The 15,445-nt window shown below is 66.6% G+C and overlaps 3 protein-coding genes across 6 annotated transcripts in view; 2 read left to right on the forward strand and 1 right to left on the reverse strand.

The window, feature by feature from the left end:
* Window positions 1-53: 53 nt before the first annotated feature.
* On the forward strand, window positions 54-6,167 carry VPS33B (VPS33B, late endosome and lysosome associated). Its single transcript, XM_026040654.1, has 22 exons — window positions 54-131; window positions 198-259; window positions 354-403; window positions 573-640; window positions 880-925; window positions 1,137-1,231; window positions 1,623-1,727; window positions 2,069-2,165; window positions 2,914-2,991; window positions 3,116-3,189; window positions 3,591-3,677; window positions 3,761-3,851; window positions 4,049-4,123; window positions 4,404-4,468; window positions 4,538-4,592; window positions 4,674-4,720; window positions 4,856-4,988; window positions 5,094-5,167; window positions 5,486-5,587; window positions 5,734-5,809; window positions 5,879-5,995; window positions 6,069-6,167. Exons 1-22 carry the CDS (start codon window positions 90-92, stop codon window positions 6,146-6,148), a joined length of 1,719 nt encoding a protein of 572 aa, XP_025896439.1. The 5' UTR covers window positions 54-89; the 3' UTR covers window positions 6,149-6,167.
* Window positions 6,168-6,669: 502 nt separating this feature from the next.
* On the forward strand, window positions 6,670-13,348 carry PRC1 (protein regulator of cytokinesis 1). 4 transcript variants are annotated; one of them, XM_026040548.1, is made up of 14 exons: window positions 6,670-6,704; window positions 6,825-6,957; window positions 7,067-7,189; window positions 7,520-7,753; window positions 7,837-8,007; window positions 8,258-8,407; window positions 8,677-8,824; window positions 8,973-9,109; window positions 9,385-9,480; window positions 9,635-9,781; window positions 10,207-10,317; window positions 10,715-10,825; window positions 11,232-11,411; window positions 12,564-13,348. In XM_026040548.1, the coding sequence occupies exons 1-14, from the start codon at window positions 6,694-6,696 to the stop codon at window positions 12,639-12,641; spliced, it is 1,830 nt and encodes a 609-aa protein (XP_025896333.1). In that variant the 5' UTR covers window positions 6,670-6,693; the 3' UTR covers window positions 12,642-13,348. The 4 variants fall into 4 exon arrangements, with proteins under 4 accessions (XP_025896333.1, XP_025896330.1, XP_025896331.1 ...); XM_026040545.1 differs by lacking the exon at window positions 10,715-10,825; XM_026040546.1 differs by lacking the exon at window positions 10,715-10,825 and having other exon boundaries at window positions 11,232-11,334.
* A 186-nt stretch (window positions 13,349-13,534) lies between these two features.
* The window catches only part of RCCD1 (RCC1 domain containing 1), a 3,723-nt gene continuing 1,812 nt past the window's right edge, over window positions 13,535-15,445 (reverse strand). Inside the window, exons 2-6 of the mRNA XM_026040649.1 lie at window positions 14,710-14,831; window positions 14,529-14,633; window positions 14,311-14,454; window positions 14,194-14,223; window positions 13,535-13,988 (exon numbers count right to left, since the gene is read on the reverse strand). Coding sequence (XP_025896434.1) covers window positions 13,846-13,988; window positions 14,194-14,223; window positions 14,311-14,454; window positions 14,529-14,633; window positions 14,710-14,831 — 544 coding nt within the window. The 3' untranslated portion in view covers window positions 13,535-13,845. The remainder of the gene's footprint in view (window positions 13,989-14,193; window positions 14,224-14,310; window positions 14,455-14,528; window positions 14,634-14,709; window positions 14,832-15,445) is intronic.

The raw sequence follows: 15,445 nt of genomic DNA on the forward strand, positions 1-15,445 counted from the left end.
CGGCGGCCGCCCCGCAGCCGCAGCAGCCGCAGAGCCGCGGGCGCCGCCAGCTCCCCGGCAGGAAGGACCTGTTCATCGAGGCCGACCTCATGAGCCCCCTGGACCGCGTGGCCAACGTCTCCATCCTCAAGGTAGGGGGGGCCGCGGGCGGCGCGGGGCGCCCGTTGCCGCCGCTCACGGCCCCGTGGCCCCTGCAGCAGCACGAGGTGGACAAGCTGTTCAAGGTGGAGAACCGCGTGCCGGCCAGCGCCAGCGACCAGTGAGTGCCGCGGCCGGTGGCGCCCGGGCCGCGCTGCCCGCGGGGGCTCCCGGCACCGAGCGCGTCCTCACGCGCCCCTGGCTCTGCGGCGCAGGCTCTGCTTCCTCGTCCGCCCGCGGATCCGCACCATGCGGAGCATCGCCGGTGAGTGACGGGCCGGCCCCGCAGCCCGCGCTTTGCTCCGGCTCCCGTGGGGCCTGCTCTGCTTCGGGTCCCGCCTGGTGCTGGGGTCCCAGACCTTGCCGCACAGGAGGACTCTGCCCRTTGGGGTTGGTGGTGCCGGGTCTGGTTAACGAGACCCTCTCGTCTGCAGATATCATCAACGCTGATAAGATGTCAGGGAGGAGCCGGAAGTACAAGATCATCTTCAGCCCCCAGAAGGTCGGTCTGGCTGCTCTTTAGACCAGTTACCACCATAGGCTCCCAGTCCAGCCCTCCTACTTTCTACTGCTACCGAAACTGAAAGTCTGTAGCTTCTTACCCAGAACAMCTGAGCTCAGAGCAAGCGTTGCCCCGTCTGGGAACGTGGTAGTCACCTCCAGCACGGGGAGGCTCGCGCTGCGCTCTGAGCAGGGGACGCAGGAGCCCGGCGGGGCTGAGGGTCTCCTCTTGTCTTGCAGTTTTACGCTTGCGAGATGGTGCTGGAGGAGGAGGGTGTCCTTGGCGGTGAGTGGGGTGGCCGAGCCCCGCGGCGCCGGCAGGGCCTGCGCGTGTGCCCAGCGCCGGCGGAGACAYGGGAGCAGCGGCCGCCGCGGCCCCGCGCGCCGCTGGAGCCCCTCGGAGCCCCCATCGCTGCCCGCCCGCCTGCCGGGGGCGGCCGCGGCGCTCCGGCTGTTCCCGCGAGCGCTCGGCAGCTGCTGCCTCATTCCATCCCCAGATGTGACCTGTGATGAGTGGTCCTTCTACCTGCTGCCCCTGGACGAGGACATCATCAGCATGGAGCTGCCCGAGTTCTTCCGTGACTACTTCTTGGTCAGTGGGGCGGCCCTGCTGGGATCGCAGCCTTCCCTTGGGCCCGGGACACAAGAGCTCTGCTCACGGGGACAGACGTGTCGGGTTTTGTTCTGTCCTCTCACTCCTTCTGCAAACTGTCATCTGCTGCTCCCTCGAGTGGCTGCTCTGATGGGCTTTGTTGTCCTTCCTTCTCACGCCCCTGCATGCTGGCCCCTGTGCTGGCCCTGATCTGGTTGCTCCTGAGCAGGTTTTGKGGGATCCCGGCGTATTTGTGTGTTCTTCCTTCCTGGGAGCCAAGCTCTAGGCCTGCTCCATCGCTGGTCCGACCCAGCCAAGCTCCCTCACATCCAGAGATGTTTCCCGGCTGGCCTGCCCAGACCTGCTCCCCGGGCTCTCGTGGTCTCCGCAGGAAGGAGATCACCGCTGGATCAACTCTGTCGCTCGAGCGCTGCAGTTGCTGAACTCCCTGTACGGGCCTTTCAGCAGGGCCTACGGGATCGGCCGCTGTGCCAAGGTAGTGCCGCGCTGCCGGGCTCGGCCRCCTCGGTCACAGTCCATCGCTCCGTGCCATCCGTGCGCCGCGGGGGTCCCGCTCCGCAGGCGGTTCCGGGGCTGTGGGGCCTGTGTGTGGGACAGCTCCGCGTCACYGTGCGTGCCGTGCGGCGGCGGGACGCGCGGTGCCGGCCACCGCGGGGCTCGTGCACCGCGTTCCCGAGGCTGCTGCCCCGTCCCCGCAGAGCCCAGCCCGCGTCCTGGCCGGCAGGCCTGGGAGGGCGGGCGGCGGGATGCGCCGGGCCCCGGGCTGGCTGCTCGCGGCTGCTCTTTCGGGCTCTGAGCTGCTGGTTCCCCTCGCAGATGAGCTACGAGTTGTGGCGGGACCTGGAGGAGGAGAGCGACAGCGACGGTCAGGGCAGGAAGCCTGAGATCGGCACCGTCTTCCTCATGGACAGAGGTAGGGCCCGCTGGGGACCGGCTCCCTGSTGCCACCGTGGGCACAAGCCCTGCAGAGCAGCCAGCTGCGAGCGCAGAGCCCCACTGCCTGCCCGGGATCCGAACGTTTCCCGGGAAAGATACCCAAAAACAGGGCTCTAGCTCAAACCTGTTCATTGATCCATTCAAATCAATGAGACGTAATTGATTCCACAAGGAATGGCATCAGGTAAGAGAGTGAGTATTAGTGGGACAAAGAGAGAAAAATAGAAACAGAAGGAGCTATAAGGGAAGTGATCACAGGTCCCGGGTCCATGTGGGTCCTGCCGACCCGACCCTGCAGAGGGGTCCCCGGCTCCGCTGCTGGCCCCTGGCACAGACCGTCCTGCCCCGCGCGCCCGCCCTGGACATGCAGCTTGTGCTGACGGAGCAGGACACGGGGCCGGGATGGCAGCTCCTCCTCGACGGGAGCCGGGGGCTCCGCTGGGTCCCGGGGCTCCCTCCCGCCCATGTCCCGCAGATCGGGTCGCTCCCACTGCCCGTTGTGCCCAGGTGTTCGGCCGCCCTGGGTCCTTGGTCCACATTGTCCTGGATGGAGGGAGAGGTGCTGCCGTGCCGGTCTCCATCTCCGCATCGCGGGCTGTCCCCTTGGCTGGTGTTTGAGGCAGGGGCCCTGGTGTCCCGGGAGGGCTCAGGGCGCCGGGCGGGAGGCGCGCGGAGCATTGAGCGCGGAGCAGCGAGCGGGCGGCCCACGCGCGGCTCTCCCGCAGACACGGACTACGTGACGGCGCTCTGCTCGCAGGTGGTCTACGAGGGGCTGCTGGACGACACCTTCCGCATCAAGTGCGGTAGGTCGGGCCRGGGGCTCCGGGCACCACTCTGTGCCGGCCTTGTCCAGCCCTGCTCCGTGCATGGCCAGAGCCCTTCCCGGGCGCTGCTGGCAGCGCTGGGGCAAAACCCCTCGCCCCGCAGGGAGCGTGGACTTCGGGCCAGACGTCACCTCCTCGGACAAGAGCATCAAGGTGCTGCTCAACTCCGAGGACAAGGCGAGTGCTGTCGCGGGRGCCAGTGCTGGCGCCCCCAGAGCCCCCTGCCCACCTGGCGCGGGAAGGCGGCCGAGAGGGGCCGGCCGCTCTGGAAGCCCCAGGGAGGGAGMGGGGGAAGCCCAGGTGCTGGTGAAGGAGTGGGCACGGAGTTGGCAGACATGTGGGCCCAGCAGCCCAGGAGCTGCGGTGCCRGCACCCGCCTGTTTAGCGACGGCCGGTTGGTGTTTTGGGGCCTGCAGGAGGCTCTCTGTCCCCCAGCACAAACAGCACCTTGTCTGGCTGTTGTTGAGGGTGATGAAGGTGGCAAAGCGCTGGCTCCAAGCCTGGCTTTGAGCTGGGTCGGGGATCCCTGTGCTCGGCCRGTGCCGGTGCTGCGCTCACTGCTGTGCTGCTCCGAGCAGGTCTTCAGCCAGATCCGCAATGAACATTTCTCCAGTGTTTTCGGCTTCCTGAGCCAGAAGTCCCGTAACCTGCAGGCGCAGTACGATGTGAGCACAGGGTGCCCGGTCCCGCCGTCCCGCCGCGCGGTCCCTGCGGGCYGGGCTCCCCACGGACACTCCTCCTTCCGCAGCGGCGCCGCGGCATGGACATCAAGCAGATGAAGAACTTTGTGTCCCAGGAGCTGAAGGGCCTGAAGCAGGAGCATCGCCTGCTGAGCCTGCGTAGGCAGCGAGCGGCCGCGCGCGGGGACAGGCTGGGGCTGCYGCGTGGGTCTGGGGGAAGGCGGGGGATCGGGGGCCTTGCTGGTGCCAAAGGGGAGCCCGAGCGCGGGGCAGCCGCTCGCGGTGGAGGAGAGCTGCGCCCGGCTGTACCAGGAGCACGGGTGCCTCCAAAGGGGCCCTTTCTCTTGGCTCTGCAGATATCGGGGCCTGCGAGTCCATCATGAAGAAGAAAACCAAGCAGGACTTCCAGGAGATGATCAAGACGGAGCACGGTGAGTGCCCACTGCCTGCTACCCTCCGTGCCAGGCGCCTCTGCCCCCCAGCAGGGTCTGGGCAGCCCCACGGCCTGGGTGTCCCCGGGGTCACCGGGACCTTGGGGACCGCGCCGGGTCCCCGCGAGGCGCTCGGCCGGGTCGGGCCGTGCCCCGCAGGGCCGCGCTCAGAGCGGGAGGGCGCCAGCGCCGCGGAGCTGCCCGCGCTGCTGGAGGGGCCCTGCCGCGGCCCAGGGGCGCTCGGCCCAGCGCAGGGGCCGACCTGCCTCGTCCCCGACAGCCCTGCTGGAGGGCTTCGACATCCGCGAGAGCACCAGCTTCATAGAGGAGCACATCGACCGGCAGGTGAGGGCGCCCGGCCCGCCGTGCGGCAGCGCCACGCGGGCCGGCTGCCACCGTGCCCGTCCCCCGCAGGTGTCCCCCGTGGAGAGCCTGCGCCTGATGTGCCTCCTGTCCATCACGGAGAACGGTGAGACGGCCGCGGCGCTGCGCGCGCAGCCGCTGCCCTGGCGCCCTGTGCGCCGGTGCAGCTCCCCCTGTGCCCCCGCAGGTCTCGTCCCCAAGGACTATCGCTCGCTGAAAACCCAGTACCTGCAGGTGAGCGCGGGGACGAGCCCTGGGCTCCCCGCGCTGGCACCGCGTCCCCCGCACGGTGCCGGTCTGGAGGCGCCGCACACGGAGCCGGGACACGGGGGCTCCGCGCGGCCCCGCTGCCCTGCGTCCCCTCCCCAGAGCTACGGCCCCGAGCACCTGCTGACCTTCCACAACCTGAAGCGCGTCGGGCTGCTCACGGAGCAGAGCCCCGGGGAGACGCTCACTGCCGTGGAGAGCAAAGTCAGCAAGTTGGTGACGGACCGAGCCGCAGGTGCGGGAGCGCCCCGGGAGCCCGCGCCGCCCACCCAGGGGCTTCAGCCTCCGCACCCCACGGCACAAAAAGCTCTGAGCCCTTTCTTCCTGCCTTGTTTTCCAGGCAAAATCACAGATGCGTTTAATTCTTTGGCCCGGAAGAGCAATTTTCGAGGCATCAGCAAGAAGCTGGGGTTGGTACGTGCTGAGGCTGCTGCTCTGTCCTCAGCGGGACCGGGTTGCTCTGTGCCCGGCTCTGGTGACATCCCTGCACCAGGACACCGCAGCCCTCTGTGTCCGCCCCGCCTGGGCTCCGCCTTGCAGCCAAGCGGCGGGTGCTGCACGGGGAGGTGCCCGCGGTGTCCGGCGCGCTGCGGCGCCCAGCGTGTCCCGTGTCCGCCTGCCCCCGGGCCGCGGCGGGGGTGGCGGATGGGGACGCAGGGCTTGCTCCGAGCGCCGGGCGAAGCCCCGGGCCCGTGGCTGCCACACGGGCGTCACACACGCGCGTGGCCGTAGATTCCCCGYGTGGACGGAGAGTACGACCTCAAAATGCCGCGGGACATGGGCTACGTTTTCAGCGGGGCCTACGTGCCCCTGAGCTGCAAGATCATTGAGCAGGTGAGTGTCCGTCCCCGGGAAGGCGCCGCGGCTCGTCCCGAGGGAACCCGCCTCGCTGCGGGGCCGGCTTCGCGTCCCGGGCGGCCGGAGCGCGGGCTGCGCGGTGCCCGGAGCGCACCGCCATTCCGTCCCTCTCCRTGGCGCAGGTGCTGGAGCGCCGGAGCTGGCAGGGCCTCGAGGAAGTCGTGCGGCTGCTCAACGGCACCGAGTTCTGCATCGCAGGTACCGCACCCGGGCTGCCGCGCGGCCTCGGCCGCGCTCGGCGCCGACGCTCCGCTCGGCTCCCCGCAGACAGCGGCGCCGAGGACGGCGCGGCCGGGGACGCGCAGCGCGTCGTCCTGGCCGTCTTCCTGGGCGGCTGCTCCTTCTCCGAGATGGCGGCTCTGCGCTTCCTGGGCAAGGAGAAGGGTAGGGGCCGCGGCGGGCCCGGGCGCCGCGCGTGCCGCGCTCGGCGCTGCAGCCGCCCGTGCCCTCCTCGCAGGGTACAAGTTCATCTTCCTCACGACGGCCATCACCAACAGCGCCCGCATGATGGAGGCCATGATCGAGACCAAGGCATGAGGCCCCCGCGCACCGGCGGCGTCACGGCCCTGCCCTCAATAAACAGCTTTGGTGCAGAGCGGTGTGCGCTGTGGGCCGGCACCGGGACCGGCACCGGGACCGGCACCGGGACCGGGGCGGGGGGCGCGGGGCGGGGCCAGGCTCCGAGCGGGGCGGGGCCAGGGGCATGGGCGGGGCCGGGGGTGCGCATGCGCAACCGCCCGTAGCGCACAGGGTGGGGCGGGCTGCAATGCGCAGGCGCCCCGGCTCCGAGTCACGTGTCCGCTGTCAAATTCTGAGCGCGCGGTTGCATGTTCCCCGGCGGGGCGCGCYGCTCGTTGATTGGGCGAGAGACAGCGAGGCGCTTCGCTGCCATTGGCTGTCGCCCCGCTTGGGGCGGGACCGCCCCGCAACAGCGAAGGGCGACTCACCTTTGGGGCGGGGCCCGAGCGGCGGTTGTAGGTGGGGCCTGGCGTGACGCAGCCGGGCGCGGCAGCCAATGAGCGGCCGCGGGGCCGAGTTTAAATCTGCAGTGGGAGCGCGGCCGTGAGGAGCGGCGCGTCGCGATGAGGCGGAGGTGAGCGGGGCACCGGGCAGGGAGCGGGGCGCCGGGCAGGGAGCGGGGCCGCCGGGAAGGGAGCGGGGCCGTGGGGCTGCCGCGCGCCCCGAGCCGCCGCTGATGCCGCCGCGCCCGTAGCGAGGCTCTGGCGTCCGAGTCCGTGCTGTGCCTGACCCGCGCGCTGGCCACGCTGCGCGGCATCTGGGAGGAGATCGGCATCCCCGAGGAGCAGCGCCTGGAGCGCACCAACGTGGTCCGGAAGCATGTGCAGGTGAGCGGCGGCCCTGGGGAGCAGCAGGGCCCCCGCGGCCCTGCGCCCGGCCCGCCCTGGGCTGCGCCTCCCTGCTGTGCCCTCTCCTCTGAGCACCCCTGTGCCGCAGGAGCTCCTGGACCTCATGGTCAAGGAGGAGGAGGGCCTGAAGGAGCGTCTCCTGAACAGCATTGCCATGCATCGCAAGGATGTGGACACCCTCTGCCGGGAGCTCCAGCTGGACCCCCTCCAGGTGAGCGGTTCCCTCCCTCCTAGGGTCTTGTTGGCTGCAAACCTTGACCACCTGGTCTGYGACCCGGCTCCTCAGCAAGGCTTGAGCTTGCAGAGCAAATTCCTGCTCCCAAAGCTCGTGTGCATCTGTGTGGCAGGTGTTGGGGGGCAGTTGGGAGATCAGCTATCCTGCAGCATCCCTTGTGTGTCTCTGCGGGACTTGCCCTTGCTCTGGGAGCAGGTTGTTCAAAATCRAGGCTTGTGTCTCAGCCCTTCAGTGAAGATGCCCTGGCTGTGTGTGTTGAGCCTGCGAGAGATGAGGAGCAGGGTGCTGACTTCTGGACTCTTGTAGGCAGAGGAGGAAAGCACCCTCCTGCAGCAGGAGAAGTGCCTGCGCACCCACGCAGAAGCTCTGCTCAAGGAGAAGGAGGACAGGAGGCGGGAGCTGAATGCCCTGCAAGAACAAGACCGAGACTTGTGCGATACTCTCTGCACGACTCCGTTCTGTATTGACAGCAACGCCGTGCCCAGCCTGGAGGAGCTGGACTGCTACAGGAACCACTTGGCCTCCCTGACCGCTGAGAAGGTAGGTGAAGAGGCGCTGAGGAGGCTGCTGGCAGYGACACAGCTGGGTCATCTTAGGCTTCTAACGTCACTCATGGCTTCTAGGAGCGAAGGCGAGAAGCATTTGTCAACACCAAGCGTCAAATCATCCTGTGCATGGAGGAGCTGGACCACACTCCCGACACGAGCTTTGAGCAGGACGTGGTGTGCAAGGACGAGGCCGCCTTCTGCCTGTCCACAGACAACATCGCTGCCCTGCGAGACCTGCTGCAGCAGGTGCGCGGGGCCGCGAGGCAGCGCCGCCTGCTCCGGCCCGCAGGGCTGCGGCGGCTGCMACGGTATCCTGGTGGCACCTACAGCAGAGTGCAAACACTAGCTGCTCCCTTTCCAGCAAGCCTGTGCGCACAGCGGCTTGGAAGGGGATCTCGGCACATGAGTGCATGGATTTGATGTGGAGAAAAGGGGCCCGCTCGTGCCCCTCAGGGCAGGCCGTGCTTATGCTGACCCTGTGCTTTCCTTGCTGCAGCTGGAAGGCCAGAGATCCCTGAATGAAGCCCTGTGTGTGGAACTGCGCTCCAGAGTCCTTGTGCTGTGGGAAAGGCTGCAGGTTCCTGCAGAGGAGAGAGAAGCTTTTGCAGTGCACATGACTGGATCCAGAGCCAAAACCAGGAGAGCTGTAAGGAATCCTGTGCCCTTTGGAGGGGTGGCAGGAGAGCGACAGCTCCGGGCTCATGTTTCTGTTTCCTCAGCTAGACTGGCGGGGTAGCTTCCATAGCAAAGGGTAATGTGAGTGGGCCAAATCCTACCTTCCCGGGTGGAGGAGCAGGGAGTTGYACTGGCAAGTGGTTCATGTCAGAATGTTTTTTATGCAGCAGGTAAATTTTGTTCTGCTCATCTCGTGCTTGTGCTTACTTCTCTGACTCTGTGCTATGTTCTGTTTGGCAGCTGCAGCTGGAAGTGGATCGTCTAGAGGAGCTGAAGCTGCAGAACGTGAAGGAGGTGATTCAGGCAACCAGAGCGGAGCTGACTGACTACTGGGACAAGTGCTTCTATAGCCAGGGGCAGAGAGATGCCTTCCAGCCCTACTACGATGGTGTGTGCTGCCTGTCCTTGTTCCTCCTTCCCCTCTGGGAGGTGCGGGTTTTCTGTGGGCAGCCAGGCTGCTGGCAGGGAGCACCCTGCTGCCTGGAAGGGCTGGTAGCCCTGCCTGCCTCTCTGAACGTGCTGCTCTGCCTCTGCAGAGGACTACACAGAGACCCTGCTCCAGCTCCACGACGCTGAGGTGATGAAGGTGAAGCGCTACTACGAGACGCACAAGGATCTCTTTGAAGCTGTCCAAAAATGGGAGGAGAACTGGCGGCAGTTTCTGGAGCTGGAGGTATCRCCTAGGCAGGGGCACGTTCTGCCTTACCCTCACGCTTGGTGCTCCATGCACCTGCACGCTTCCCCGCGGAGCGTGGAGCACTAGCTGGGGGAGGCTCTGTGAAGCCACGGCGGGTTGTGAGGCCACGGGGCGCTGTACGTGGCACGACCTGCAGTGAGGTGCTTGCCATGCATGGGGCTAGCGCGGGGGCCACGACTGCCCCACATCTCGCACCCRAGGGGCACAAGGCTCTGCGCTTGGCGCTCTCCTGACCTCCCTTCTGTGCACAGAGGAAAACAACCGACCCCAGTCGCTTTGCCAACCGTGGTGGGGCACTGCTGAAAGAAGAGAAGCAGCGAGCGAAGCTGCAGAAGTCTCTTGCCAAGGTAGGCTCGGCTTTGGAGCAGGGAAGCTGTGGTTGCTGGGAGGACTCCCCAGTGCTGACGGAGGAGTGCAGCGCTTCAGGGCCTTTGGGCCATGGAGATGCTCCTGGTCAGTGGGCAGTGCTGTGTTTCAAGCTGCCTCTGTGTCCTGGTCCAGTTGCAGGAAGAGCTGGAGAGCAGGATTCAAGCCTGGGAGCAGGAGCGTGAGGAGGCCTTCCTGGTGAAGGGGCAACGGTTCATGGAGTATGTGACAGAGCAGTGGCAGCTGTATCACCTGGAGAAAGAGAAGGAGAAGCAGGAGAGGGTGAGTGCGAAGCTGACCGTGCTGCCTCCTGTGCCTTGGCCCTGTGACAGACGGTGGTCTAGGGCTGAGTCAGGGGGGAGAAGTGCCCCCTTACAGGTTCCCTATGAGCTGATGCCAGGAGCTCTGTACAGAGCTTGGCACCTTGTCGCTCCCTGCCCACAGMTAGATCTGTGCAGAGTGGTCTGGCKTAACCAACAAAATCRGCTTCTGTTGATGCTTGTGTTGAGCCCCTCGGCTCCAGCTGTGCCAGGACTGTGTTGAGGCTCTAAATACCTGCAAATCTKCAGGGCATGAGTGTACTTTGTACCTCGGAGGGCTGCTAGCAGAGCCCTCTTGGTGCGTGGGGCGAGCAGGCGCTCCCCAGCGTGCAGCTGCCTCTGGGTTTGTCACGTACCTTGGTTTGTTAGCACCCTTCTCTCGTGCAGCACCTGAAGAAGAGCCGCCAGACAGAGGCCGAGATGCTGTACGGGAGCACCCCACGGACGCCCATCAAGCGTCGGGTACTTGGCCCCCACCCACCTGGCAAAGTAAGGAAGGTAAATTGTCTATATGGAGCAGCACGGGGACAGGCTCAGCCCCTGGCGCTTGGCCYGGCCCCTGCTCGGAGCTGGGCAGGGCTGCTGCTGGGCAGCGCTAAGGAAAACGGCACTTAAAGCGTTTCCTTGTCTCGCTGTAACCTATCCCGCACGCAGACGTGCRCAGAGGGCTCAGGGCTGTTGTGGAGGCTGGGTGGGAGCTGGGCGGGGGGCACTTCTGGTCTCTGGGGACACCTGGTGTTTACTGGTGTTTACTGGTGTGCACAGCACTGGTGCTCTGGGGCCTGGCTGTGGGTCCTGGAGGACCCTGCACAGTGCACCCCTCACCTTGGTGTGCTTGGTGTGGCGGACCCGGGGCCTCSCCTCCCACCACGCTCTTGTTCTGCTGTCCCCTCAGCTCAATGGCACTTCCATCTCCAGCCCCGCACCCAACAGCACGGCCCGCTCGGCTCTGGGGGGGACGCTCTATCACTCACCTACGTCTTGGCTGCCGCCGTCTGCAGGGAAGGTGAGGAGCGGGCCGGGGGGAGGCGGCGAGCCGGGTGTGCCCACCTCCCCTGCAGCGCTSCCCAGGTGCCAAAGCGGCTCGGCCAACAGCCCGGGGCGCTTGGCCGCCCTGCGGAGTGTGGGGTGTTTTGGGGAGCAGCACCCCTGGGGAGGACGGGGGGAAAGCAGGATTCAGGGGCCCTCCCTCCTGCTCTGACTTGCACTCTTTGTCCCTCTCTGCTCAGTCACCTTGGGGGGACCTTCACCCCACAGCTGTGGTGCTGCACCTACTGTGGATTGGAACCGGGCCCCAACCCCGAGGGGTTTCTAGAGCTTGAAACTGAAGCAGAGGCTGGGGGAGAGCCCTRGCTTCGCCCTCCTGCTCAGCTCTTGTGTCCCCCTAACTGGTGTTCCTGCACTTTGGCCAGGCTGCTCGGACCCCCAGCCGCGTGACTACAAAACCTCCTCGGCCAGGGCACAAGGAGCAGAACAAGGAGAACGTGTTGCAGAGGAACGGGACCACCCTGAGCGGTGGGTGCACCCCCAGAGCCCCTGCCCAGAAAACCAACAGCATTAATTCTGTTGCCAGCACCTATTCYGAATTTGCGGTAATTCACCTCTTCTAACCCGTTCCCCCGCACCTGGGCAGCACAGAAAGGGCCTGTCCCCCCTTCCTGCCGAGCACCCTGGGGGTCACGGCTGTACCCCGGGCTCCTGGTGTCCCTGCACACCCTGCCCCGAGCAGCTGTTCCTGCCAGTGCCCGTGGCACCACGTCCATCAGCTCCTCAGCAAGGGTTTAGCAGTGAGGCCGAGCCRGCGCCGCTCGTGTTGGGTGAAGGGCCTGGCTCTGAGCAAAGGAACAGCCCCTCCTGYGCAGAGCCTCCCCCGGCCCTGCCTCGCAGGGCGCTGGCCGCAGCCATGCGGCCGCTCTGGAGCTGGCTCTGTTTCCAGGTGCTCAGGCAAATTCCCCATAAGCTCCAAGTCAGYGGGGGCTGTAGGGGCTGCCGGAGGGTGGCCTGGGCACCTGGCAGGAGCAGCTCCTGCTGCTGCCCCAAGGGGGTCGGGGGGCGAAGGGGGGCTGCTTTGGCTGGCCTGGGCGCTGCAGGCCCTGCCCTSCTGCACAAACCTGGCGGCCGGGGCAGGGGCCTCGCTCCGGGCCCCCTGTTCCCGTGCCCCTGCTGGGCCGGGCGAGGGGGGTGGCCAGATGCAACTCCTGCTCGTGCCAGGCTTTGGGTGCTGCTGGAAGGGCCCTGCTCCTGGCCTGCRCTCCTGCTGCCCCGTTAGAACGGAGCAGGGCCCCGCTTGGGCRCCTTTGTGGCGGCAGGAGAGGGGAGCAGCCCTTCCCCCTGCCTGTTAGGGCTCSTGCAGCCTTGCAGGGGCTGTGCAGGCAGCCCGGCCTCGGGGCYGCGCTCCGGGCCCCCTCGCAGTGGGGGAGCTGCTCTCACAGCCGGGAGCCCTGCAGGGCTGTCCTCGAGCCCMTGTCCCTGTGTCCTGCAGCTCCGGSCTCTGCCCCTTCCCTGCTGCTTTACTAGGCCCAGGCAGCCGCGGGAGGGAGGGACGTGGCCCTTGGCGGGGGCTGCTCTGAAGCCGGGAGGCCGGAGGGCTCTGCCCCGAGCCGGGGGTSCTCCCTGCCCTCCGCTGGGCGCAGAGCCGCTGGGAGCACCASCAAGGCAGCAGGAGCCCCCGCCGGCGCCCTCCTTGCAGCCCCTGCGCGGCCGCCCTCGCTCACCTCGTCCCCCTTGTCCCCTTCTTTCTGCAGCGCGAACTTTCAAAGGCTTCCAGGTGTGACACCAGCTCCCGCGTCCTCAACTCCACCACCACCAACACGTACTGCTGAGGCGGCGCCGCTGCAGCCGCCTCCAGGCGTCGTGAGTTGCTCCGCTGCCCCAGTGCAATAGCCCGAGTCCGCCCTGGCCCGCGAGCACAGTGCTGCAGCTTTAACTTTTAACTAGGTCCCAGGTGGAGCTGCCGCCCAGGAGGGGAAAGGAAGGGGATGCTCTTTTATAAATGATTTTATTTGGGGAAATTCTTGGAGGCATGTGAGATTAAAGTTTTGAGTACACGCTCTCAGGGGTGTAGCAGAGCAGTGGGCAGGGGCTTGTGCAGTGCCCTGCAGCTGCTGCTYGCTCGGAGGCTCTGCTCTTCCGCACGTGCTCTGGGACGGACGGCACCGAGGCAGAGGCGCCTGGGCCTCCTCCCTGCCGCCTTTGCTCCGTRTTTCTGTAGTTGTGTTCCTGCTCCTCCAGGGCCTGGGGGGCTGCTTTGTCGCAGGGACCAGGGCCTAGCTTGGGTTTTTAGCAGGTGTTACTGTCCCCAGGGTGTTACAGCTGCCAGAGGTGGGATTTGGGCCTCAGTGTCCTYTGGCTTCTCCTTGCCCTCCCCACCTCTGAGCCTGGACCCTTGGGGCCCAGCGGCGCCGTCCTGCAAAGCCACCCTGGGGTGCTGCGGGAGCAGGGTCCTGGATGTGGGGGGTGCCCCATGGCTCCCTGCCCCGAGCAGGGCTGGGGGTTCCAGGGGTGCTGCATCTTTCCCTGCCCTGGAGCAGAGCCCTGGGTGCCRTATGGAGCAGGGCTCCCGCTGCCTCTCTGGCTCTGCTCCTGTGAGAAGCAGCCCCGGGGCAGCGCCGGCCGCTCCTGCACCTTGGTTAATGAAGCTCTGTATATACATTTCTGTCCCTGGTCGTGACTAATTTGCACCATGTTATCACTACACTCCCCACTGCTGTTAGTCCAAGTTCTGTCCCCTTGCTCTGTACATGTAAATGTTGTTTATGGGAATAATGCCTATATGTGTATATAGCTGCAGCCCTGGGCAGGGAGGGTTAACCCTGGCTGCTGTCYGGCACTGTTGCTGCAGACGGGCCCAGCCCTCTGCCCCCAAGCATTGCCATAGCTGTGTTGTGAAAAGAGGACCTTGTAATTAATAAAGAGATTCAGTCCTTTCTTCTGTGTCTTCCAGCTGTGCATCCCCGCGGCTCCAGCGCCTGCTCCGTGCAGGGCCCTGTTGCTCCTGTCCCGTGGGGGGCAGGGGCCGGGGTGGCCTCAGGGCTCCCGCACGCACACGTAGGTGGTCCAGGGCCCGCACACCACGTCCTCCACACGCAGCCCCTGCGCTGCCAGCGCCTCCACGCGCCGCGGCTGGTCCCAGCTGCCCGTGTCCTCGTGGCCCAGCTGTCCGTATTTACCTGCAGCCAAAGCGCAGCCTGGGCCTGGCTCCCTGCCCCGCTGGGAGAGGGGGCCTGGGCTGGGCTGCGGAGCTGCAGCCAGGGGCAACACTCGAGCTTTTTCTTTTAACTTGATCATTCTCRGTTACATAAATCACTGTCCATGCAGAGTACCTAGTGACTAAAACCTCAGTCCCCACCGCGGCCAAGTCCAGGCCTCACTTACCCCAGCCCCAGGTGTAGAGTTCACCGTCTCCTGGAAAGACATTGGGGATGAGGCAGCGTCGGCACCGCGGCCCTGGGYGCCTGGGTCGGTGCCCGGCGGGGCCCCACGGACACTCACGGGTGACGGCGGCCGTGTGCCGGGAGCCACAGCCGACCTTGCTGACCTCCCGCTCCTGYGGGAAATCCAGCAGGGCCGGGAACGCCTGGATGGAGATGAACTGGGTGCCGTCGACGTCCGGCGGCTCCGGCGGCTCAGCGGCGCCTGCGCGGCAGCGGGGCCCGGTGCTCAGCGCGGCCGCCACCGGCTCTGCCCGCGCCCCGGCCCCGCGGCCCCACCTGCACCGTCGGCCTCATCCTGCGCCCGCTCCTCCGCCAGCGCCTTGCAGGGCARTGCCAGCTGCCCGCTCTCGTTCCAGCCCCACACGTAGAGGTCTCCGCTCTCTGCAGAGGCAGCGCGTGAGCGGCGGCCCCGCGCAGACCCGCTCGGTGCCGGCGCCGCTTGCCGCGGGCCCCTCACCGCTGACGCTGGCCGAATGCCATCCGCCCGCCGCCAGCTCCCGCATGGGCACCCCGGCCAGCGCCTCCACCAGCCGCGGCTCCCGCTCCGGCTCCAGCACCCCGTGGCCCAGCTGCCCGTGTCTGCAGGGAGCGCGCACATGGGGCTCCCGTGCGCCCAAGGTCCCAAAGGGAGCGTCCTGGGATGCAGGAGCCACCAGCCCSCCCGTGCAGAGCGTGTGTCTTGTGTGTCCCAGACAGGGACGTCGGGGATCGCCTAGTCCTGGCCTGCACGCTCAGGGCCACCCAGACCAGGGTTCCCAGGGTCACGGGCACCAGGTTTTCAGCATCTCCAGAGCAGGATGGAGCCACGTTACTTTTTTATCAGTAACCCTTCCGTTATTAACTGTAGCTCGAGAGTTGTGCTCATGTGAGGAATAACAGCACGAGAAGGCAGGAACAGCGGTGTGTTCACTGACYGGGCTACTGCCCTGTGCCTGTTTACTGCGATGAGTTGTCATTGCCTCACATGAGGCTCTCGGAGCAGCTCTGTCGCACCCTCGAGCAGCGGGATATGGGACGGGGGTCCCTGCTCCCCACTCCCCTGCCACCAGTGCCCATGCAGCTGAGCCCCACGTCCCTCCCCCCCAACAACCACTGTAGTCCCACCCGCAGTCTCCTATAGCCCCTGTACTCACCTCTATACCCTCCCTATGGGAGGATGAGGGGAGCTCCACAGCCCCCATCCCCCTATATCC

Source organism: Nothoprocta perdicaria, unplaced genomic scaffold (assembly GCF_003342845.1).
Source record: "Nothoprocta perdicaria isolate Ctin4 unplaced genomic scaffold, notPer1 scaffold_26, whole genome shotgun sequence".
NCBI classification, from domain to species: domain Eukaryota; kingdom Metazoa; phylum Chordata; class Aves; order Tinamiformes; family Tinamidae; genus Nothoprocta; species Nothoprocta perdicaria.